At 32.2% G+C, this 9614-nt stretch overlaps 1 protein-coding gene across 2 annotated transcripts; it reads right to left on the reverse strand.

Annotated features, from left to right (window-relative positions):
• Positions 1 to 3096: 3096 nt before the first annotated feature.
• On the reverse strand, positions 3097 to 6007 carry CYP707A1 (cytochrome P450, family 707, subfamily A, polypeptide 1). 2 transcript variants are annotated; one of them, XM_028210319.2, is made up of 7 exons: positions 5596 to 6007; positions 5150 to 5468; positions 4562 to 4948; positions 4240 to 4408; positions 3961 to 4067; positions 3721 to 3839; positions 3097 to 3582 (listed from the first exon to the last, which is right to left on the reverse strand). In XM_028210319.2, exons 1-7 carry the CDS (start codon positions 5790 to 5792, stop codon positions 3489 to 3491), a joined length of 1392 nt encoding a protein of 463 aa, XP_028066120.2. In that variant the 5' UTR covers positions 5793 to 6007; the 3' UTR covers positions 3097 to 3488. The 2 variants fall into 2 exon arrangements, with proteins under 2 accessions (XP_028066120.2, XP_082757942.1); XM_082901816.1 differs by lacking the exon at positions 3721 to 3839 and having other exon boundaries at positions 5596 to 5892.
• Positions 6008 to 9614: the final 3607 nt, after the last annotated feature.

Below are 9614 nucleotides of genomic sequence, written 5' to 3' on the forward strand. Positions count from 1 at the left end.
TTTTTTAAAATTGATGAATCAGTTGCATTACATACTTGGAAAAATTATTAAGACTTTATCAAGTGTGCTAATGTGGCTATTCCTCTCACATATACATGGATTCCATATTTATGTGAGTGAAATGATTTATTATTATAGTATATTCATTATGCAAAAGATGAAGTTCTTGATTTTGTCAATCAAGAATATGGTTTGTCAATGCATTCTTGAGAACCCAAAAAAATGAAATATGATCCCCATGTGAATTAATGAAGGTTTATAAATATTTGATTAATTTTTATACAGTATTTACTTCTAAAATGATGCAGTAATAGTAAACTTGTAAATTATAGTCTTAATGATGGTGGGTATTGTATTTTTAAGGGATATTTTTTCATAAATTCTTTTTCACTTATATTTTATTTAGTCTACATTATTTTCCTATATTCTAATAAGTCATATGGGTGACATAGTTACTAAAATACTTTTAATAATATTAACATTTACAGTGCAAATATTCCGTGATGTGAATATTCACACCGTTAATGTGAATGTTCACATCCTCAATGTGAATGTTCACACCATTAGGGGTATTTTCATCTACTTATATTCCATTTAGTTCACATTATTTTCTTATATTCTAATAAGTTTATGGGTGACATAGTTACTAAAATACCCCTAATAATATTCATATTTACAGTGTGAATGTTCCGTGATGTGAATATTCACACCGTTAATGTGAATGTTCACATCCTCAATGTGAATGTTCACACCATTAGGGATATTTTCATCTACTTATGTTCCATTTAGTCCACATTATTTTCTTATATTCTAATAAGTCCTATAGGTGACATAATTACTGAAAAATCTAGAAATCCCCTAGATGTTGATTTGTGATTATGTATCAATTTTAAGCAGAATATAACAATCCCAATCAAACAATCAAGACAAAAAGACACAACGATTTTACGTGAAAAAAACCACAATTGGACACCTCCAACTGTGATAAAAAAAACCACGGGCAACAGCCATAAGAACAATCCACTAAGAAGATTTAAAGGAATTACACAGGTATACTCTCAATTACCTAGCGAATCCACAACGCCTAATTGAACCAACCTCTATGTGCCTCTTCCAACCCCATCTTCACCACGGAATTGTCTTTCTGATGAGCCACCCCGGAATCCACCAAAGCTTCAGGCTCGAATTCTTCAGAACCCACAACTGAAGAATAACTCTCTCTTTTGTGTATAACAAACAAACCTTTGATGTACTCTCTTTAAATCATGAGTTGACTCAATAAAAACATCAAAGAAAAAAACAAGATATCCCCAGATATAAACCTTAAGAACCAAAAAGAAGATCTGGAGGACTTCAATCAATATCTTAGTTTTGGGAGAAAACCAAGTATTTATAGAGAACCAAAAGTAATCCTAGATTGGGAAGAAAACAAACTCCTTGAGAAATCCAGATTCTGAGGCTCGCTCGAGCGAAGCTTTTCTGGCTCGAGCGAGGAGTGTATTTTTCATGATTTCTACTAGTGCCTTGGCTCGAGCGACGGATCCTTGGCTCGAGCGACGAATACACTCTTTCAGGTTTTTGTATGGACGCAATCCTTGGCTCGAGCGCGCATTCCTTGGCTCGAGCGAGAAAGCTCTAGCTCGAGCAAGAATTCCTTGGCTCGAGCGAGCAACGACGGACATGCAATTTTGAATGCAATTTTGAATTTTGCTTCGGCCGCGAGCGTAATAATCAGCGAAGTGGCAATCTTGAAAGCATTAACATCACAAACTTCTCTGCATGGTTCGATTCGGGTTTGGATTCGCATCTAAAAAAACTCATAGCCTCACTGAAATAAAAGTGCGAAAATAAATATATCTCAAAGGAGTTTTGTCAAACGGGATTGCCAAGAAATAAAACCTAACAGTTACTAAAATACCCCTAAATATATTCACATTTACAGTGCGAATGTTGCGTGATGTGAATATTCACACCGTTAATGTGAATGTTCACACCATTATGTGAATGCTAACATATCGATGTGAATATTCATATTGTCAATGTGAATATTCACATTGTAATTGTAAAATATGAATGTTCACATCATAAAATTGCTAACCGTTCAAAAAATATTTATAAGGGTAGAAATGTTCATAAAATACCTTAAATATGAGAATTATCATTTGGTAGATCAAATAGTCAAATAATAAGACTTATTAGAATATAAGAATATCTTATGCACTAATTGATATATAAACACTTGAAAAATAATTTTCTAATAAATCTCCCTATTTTTAAATGATACACCTTACGTTTATTATTATTATGAGAGTTATTTTCTCTACACATATTGTAGAAATTAAAAACAAGGGTCAGAGAAGTAATAAAGTTATTTTCTCTGAACACATTGTAGAAATTAAAAGCAAGGGACCGGGAAATAATAAAGTTATTTTCTCTGAACACCTCCTAAGTTAATTTGATGAGCTTGTGTCTGAATAATATGGGTTGTGAATATAAATAACAAAGTTATATATATTTGTAATAATTTACATTTTTAGATAGGTTGGTCGCTTACAATTCAATATTGTATAAGAGTAAGTAATGGATAGGAAAAATTACAATTCAGTAAAACTTTTAAAAAATAATTACAGATTTATGGAAAAATTTATAATTGATTTGTAATTATTGTTTCAAAACACGACTAGTGTATTAAAATCTCACTACATGTCTATACACAAGAGGACGTGTTGAAGAATATAAATAATAAAATATTTCCACTCAAATTAATTCACATAAACAGTAAGAGTATATTCTTAATCATTTTTTGAAAATTATTGTTTGAATACTAGCATAGTTTTACAATACAAAAATTAAAATAATCATTAAATTGTTATGATATTGATTATTCCTTTATCATTTAAGCGGCACACTACATAAACCTTAAATAATAACATTACGCATACGTTGCACTTATGTATCAATGATAATGTAAATAATCAAATCAAATGATAAATATAACATTACTCAAATTATACAGGAGTGGATAACCCACAACTAATTGTTATGTATATTACAATTAATAGAAAGATCAGAAACAGATGAAAGTGAAAAATTATATAGAGTCAAAATTAGAATATTAATTTCATTTATACCCTTGCGGACTTCATACAATAATATAAAAAAACAACATAAACCATACAATTGGACTAACCTAACTAGATCCAATTCATTCCTATCCCTTGTACAATTTTCTTTCTCATTCTTGAAAATCAACATCACTTTAACTTCAAATTTTCTTTTTCTTTCCCTCCAAACATTAGTATGAAATCTATTTATGTACATTTTGCTTGCCCTTTTTGTATGCCTTTCTAAATTTCATTCCTGTTAATGTGGCAATATGGTCATTTTGTCACTCTTCATCATTTTCTCAAGAAAGTAGAAAGAAAAGCCTCTTTTCTAATGACTTTTCCTTTCTATATTTAGAAAGATCTCTGTAACTCTTTAGAGCTCTATGACTTGAGAGAGAGTCTGATTGGCAAACCATTCTGGGGAAGAGCAAAGGGGTCATACTGAATTCCATTCTGTGGGCCCATCACAGACCACCTGCAGATGAAAACAAACAAACAGACCCTTATCAGCAAAAGATTCATTAAACATTTCTATTTTTAGAAACTGGACTATGTACCCACAAATTGAAAAGGTCATATAGTCTGTTATTTTGCTATTTGAGGTTTCACTCACCTATATTTTGTGGTCAGGTGATGCAAAAGGACTAAAATCTCCATTTTTGCCATTTCATTTCCTGGACATGAGTGGGTCCCATTGCCAAATGGCAGAAATGTATTGGGTTTTGGGGCAACCTGGCAAATTACCCAAAAATTTTAATTTCATGTGATGGGTGAACTTAGAAAATAAAATTTGACCAAAAAACAAAAAGTTAGAAGATAAAAACAAATTTACTTCAAATCTTTAGGATTTTACCTCAAATCTTGATGGATCAAACTTTTCAGGCTCGGAGAAATTGTCTGGGCTGTGATGAATGTTTCTGAAGAGTGGTAAAACTTTCCACCCTTTTGGTATGAGATACCCTGAAAATAATTTTGAAAAAAATAAAAAATATTAACCCCAAAAGTCATATTTAAGACACAAAAGTAAAAATTCCTTTTATTTATTTTTTCTTTATTGCAAATGGGTATCCATGATTTTCAATTGATGGCATGGGACAAAAAGTGAAACAGATGATCTATGCTCTCAACTCACCTTCGAATTCCACATCTTCAACAGCCTCTCTGAAAGTGAAAGACAAAATTGAAGCAACTCTAAGTGTCTCTTGAATCACCCTTGAAGTTAATAGCATCTTCTTGGTGTCTGCCCAAGTCAAAACCTTCTCTTCACCACACTTCTCTTTCATTATAGCCTCTTGCTCTTCCTGTAAAGTCAAAAACAGTCATCATTGACTTTATAATAAACCATACATAAACAGCCCATCTCTACGTGTTCCTCACACAATTCAATTATCATTAAAACAAAAAAAAAAAAAAACTGAAATTTCTTTCTTGATGAGTTTGAATTAGAATCTTACAGTGACAGCTTGTAGGACACTTGGGTTCTCGGCAAGGTACTTGATGATCCACGTTATGACACTGGCAGTGGTGTCGCGGGCTGCAAAGATGACACCGATGATGTTATCGGCTATTTGTTCGTCTGTGAGGCCTGCCTTGTCATCCATCAAAGATCCGAACAAACCATTGTGGTCGTGCTTCATTTGCCTCCTGATTGAGAGGATTTTGGCCAAGATCTGAGCCAGCTCCTTTCTTGCTTTCATGGATTTGTGGAAGAGTGTCCCTGGAAGATTAATGGGCATAGAATTGTACCCTTTTTCAAGAATGTAGTAACATCTTTTGAGCTCTTCTCTGTAGAGAACTTCATCTTTTCCGAATATGGAAAGTAACGCAACATTGAATGTGTACTGCAACAAGAAGAAAATTACAAAATTTAATTACTTAAAGAAGCGAATTGAATTGGAAAAAAATTTCACTATCCCAATTGGGCAGTTGAGGAGTTTGTAAAACAGAGAGAAACAGGGGAAGAGAAACAGGGTAAGAAAGAGAGGGAAAACAGAGGAGCTCTGTTTTGAGTGAAATAAAAGATAGTTTTTGGAGAGACTCACTGTCTTCATTTCTAGGAAAGTGTTGATCAACTGGCCATCCCATGATTTCAGAGAGGTTATTGTGATGGATTCGATGTCAGAGACGATGGTTTTGATTGCTTCGGGCATGAATGCTCGAAGAACAAGTTTCCTTAATTTCGTGTGGTACTCTCCTTGGTGAAAGAAAATGGCTTGTTTGCCCAACATCCTCTCTTTGCTAGCAGGAAATGTGGGCTTGAAGAGGTGAGCTCTCGACACAAGCACGTGCTTCACGGCCTCTGGGCGCGATATCATCACACAAGGACAGCCTAATATGCGAGTCTTGAATATGGAACCAAACCTGTTAAAACCAACACCAACCCATTTCTCATAAGCATCACATAACATAAAGGATGAGCTAAATGAGAAACAAACAAACAAACAAACAAACAAACAAAAAGAAGATGATATGAGCTTTAGTAACTGACTTTTTAACTTTGGAGGCAAAGAAGACGTTTGGGTTTTGAGAGTAGAGTTGGAAGGTTTCGCCAATATAGGGCCAACCCAGAGATCCCGGTGGGAGAGGTGGTTTTTGGTGGCCGGAGGTGAGGAATTTGAGGAGAGAATGGAAGATAAAGAGAGAGAGAATTGAAGCAAATAAGCAAAACATGGTTGTGAACTCCATGTTTTGGCGGATATTGTAGTTTAGATAGGCTTGAAAAGGTTTTTGAGTTGGTTTTGTGAACAAAATAAGTGAATAAGGAAGGGTATATATAGGTAAGAGGAAGCCCAAAAAAAGAAAAAAAGAAAAAAAGAGAAGGGATTTCAGCTACAGCTCGAATTCCACAAACGGAATCTCCCTCCAGCTCAGGTTCTTGGAAGGAAGTTTGAGAGGGTTGAGAAATGATTACAAAAGGCCGAGCTGTAGTATGTCTGAATTTGTTTATTAAGATTTTAACGAAACAGAGCTCGAGTTGAATAAAAATTTAACGAATCGAGTTCGAGTCGAATTGGCTTAGGCTTAACTTGAGCTTGAACCTGTTTACGAGTCTTAACGAGTAAAAAAATTTACAAATTCATACTTGTGTATGAGACTAAAGTTACAATTAAAATTTTAATTATATAATTATATATATAATATATATAAACATACTAAAAAAAGTTAATATTTTATCAAAATAATAATATCTACTACCTCTATTATATAAATGTACTATCTATAGTTAACTATTATTTACATTTATATTTTTTAAATATATAAATAGCATATTTATCTTATTTTTTATTCATATTTTACATTATTTAATTTATAAATAATAAATATTAAACGAGCCGAGCTTTAGAATTTTTGGGCTTATTTATTAAAAATTTATCGAGCTTGAGCTTGAGCTCGAACGTAAAAAAAATTTAACGAACCAAGTTCAACCGAGCTTTTACCGAGTCGACCTCAAGCCTATTCACGAACAACTCTGTTCATTTGCAGCCCTAGTTGAGAGAGAGAGAGAGAGAGAGAGTGTGTGTGTGTGTTTGTTTTTTGGGATTATTACATTCCAGTGATGTCGAAAAAAAAAAAAAACAAATTCGTAAAAAAATTATAAATTTAATTATTAATATTTATAAAATTTCTCATTAATTTGTGATTTCTTTATCAACATCACACTGATGTGATATTTCCCTTTTAATTTTTGGATAAATTACCAACACCCCCTCGAGATTTGACTAAAATACAAATTCTCCCGGAGATTTGAGAAATTACATCTCGTTCCTTGAGATTTATATTTACATAACAAATTACCCCCTGAGGTTTATATTTACATAACAAATTGCCTCCTCATTTATTATGCAAATATAAATCTCAGGGGACAATTTGTAATTTTTTAAATCTCAAAGTAGAATTCGTATTTTAATCAAATCTCGAGGGAGGGTTGATAAGTTGCCCTTTATTTTTAGAGATAGAAGTGATGCGTCGCAGGTTTGCATGCGAAAGGATACATGCAGGGAGGAGATAAATTTAGGAAGAATTTCAGATTAAAATAAAATGAAAAAAATAATTATAAATTAGTGGCAAACTTTATCAATATTAATAATTATAATTATAAATTTTTTCATCTATTTGTAATAATTTTATCAAATTGCCACTGAGGGATAATTTTCCCATGAATTTACCATCCGTACCATCATCATCCACTCAACAATGAGGTCATGTTTAGTAATTGGCTAAAATAGACCAAAAATCATAAAGTCAATAAAAAAATTAACACATTATCTTGACTTTATTTCATTATTTTCTTTTCCAAAAAAATTATTAAAAAATTAATTCCGAAACAAACCTGACTGAATATTGCAACTAAGTCTAGATGTCACGGAAAATATTTTACATAAATCATTTTGTAGTTGTGACTAGTAAATTTTTAGAATTGATTACCTGATTTTTGTGAATTTTTTTCTCTTCATTATAAGTAGTATTTCTGTAAATATTGAGAGTAATTTGATTAAGGTTGAACTTCAAAGTGATTTGGAGAAAGTATTTGGGGACTAATGTAAGGTTAATATTGAGAGTAATTGGATTAAGGTTGAATTTCAAAGTGATTTTGAGAAAATATTTAGGGACTAATACAAGGTTTTTAATTTAACTCTATGGAAAGGCAGCATACTGTAATAGTCTAACAAACTATTAATTTGCAAACATTCTATTTTGTGCACCAAAAAATAAAATAAAATATATATATATATATTGAAGGTAACAGGGATATCGTCATTTTGTATAGTGCCATTAATAAATAAATCTTGCCTTTTAGTAACTCAATTCAGATTGCTCATTTAATATCAATATTTACACAAAAGTCACATGTGATATATACAAAAATACCACTTAGGTTTTCTTTTTTGGTTTCAAGTTTCAACTGCCTAAATATTTTAAAATATTAATGGTTAACATGGATGATTTGACCAACGTAAATGGATTAACTTTGTATTTTTTAAAAAATCTAATTTAAGGGGACATTTCAAAACCTTAAATTGAACTAAAAAATACATTTTGAAAAGTTGAGGGGGGCATGTACTCCTAAATTAGCTATCTCTGTGCATATGGCTTTTTCTAGTTTGGATTTAAGTGAAATTGTATCCCAATTAATGGAGCTAGATTAGAGCAATTAATCAACTTGGTGAATAGCCAAAGAATGAATCAAATCTAATTGATTTTTGAAAAATGATAATGTCAAGCACTAAATTATTAATGTCACACATTTTCCTGACTAATAGAGATGTGAATAATTCAATCTAAACAATCTCATTTACAAACTAAAAAAACCCAACTAAGATTACATCTTCATTCAGCGCTGCTAGGTAGCTCGAGAGGAAGCTGGCCAAACTGGCTTGAATTTTAAAACGACGTCATTTTGAATTTTTTTTTTCCCTTTCTCTTTTCTCTCCGAAACAGAGAGGTGAAAATGAAGAAGAGAGAAGAGGGAGTTGGGAAACCAAAAGAGAGAGAGAGCATCAACATCAACAACAACACATCATCATCACAACAAAAACAATCACAAAAAAAAAAAAAAAAAAAATTATTGAATTTGAAAGAAAAAATTTCAACAACACATCATCATTAACAACAACCAACAATCATCAACAATTTTTTTTTTCTTTTTCCTTTATCTTCTTCATCTTCTCATCCCATTAACACATCATCATCAATACCAGATCTGTGTGTATACACAGATCTATACACACACACACACACACATATATATATATATATATATATGAGAGAGAGAGAGCCATCTACCGGCAAAGAGAGACACATCATCATCAACACCAAATCTATTTGTATACATAGATCTATAAACACACATATCTATATATATATATATATATATGAGAGAGAGAGAGAGAGAGAGAGAGAGAGAGAGAGAGAGAGAGAGAGAGAACCACCCACCGGCGCCGCTATTACTGTCCCCTGTGTGTGTGTATTCTCCTTCTCCTTCTTCTTTTCCTCCTCCTTCTCTTTATCTTTTCTCCTTCTTCTTCTTCTCTCTCTCTCTCTCGCCTCTTCTCTCTTTCTTTTGTTTGTTCTAGAGAGAGGGGGGAAAAAAAAAAAAAGAATACCCAAAACAACATTGTTTTGGGTATTCAAGCCACTTCGGGCCAATTTTTTTGAGCTACGAAGTATTATTCCATCTTCATTGGACCCATGACTTGGCCATCAAAATGGGTAAGAACAATACAATTTTGATTTAGGGTAGTTTTGTTTGTCCCCCATTGCATATTTGTAATAGAGAGGTTTTATTATATCGTTTAAAAGTAAGTGTAACGATTTTTTTAAAATTTAAACTAATTATAAATTTATATCCCTATTTCATAGTTATTGAATATGTAATAGAAATCCTCCACTGCATACATAGAATTGAGAGGATTAATTTCCACTACATCCCATTATTTTGGTGGTTAATTGCAAATAATACATATTAAGTACCATTTGAGAGCGGGAGAGACTAGAGATTTTTCAAAG

Source organism: Camellia sinensis, chromosome 13 (assembly GCF_055761805.1).
Source record: "Camellia sinensis isolate YWXY chromosome 13, ASM5576180v1, whole genome shotgun sequence".
In the NCBI taxonomy this organism is placed as follows: Eukaryota; Viridiplantae; Streptophyta; class Magnoliopsida; order Ericales; family Theaceae; genus Camellia; species Camellia sinensis.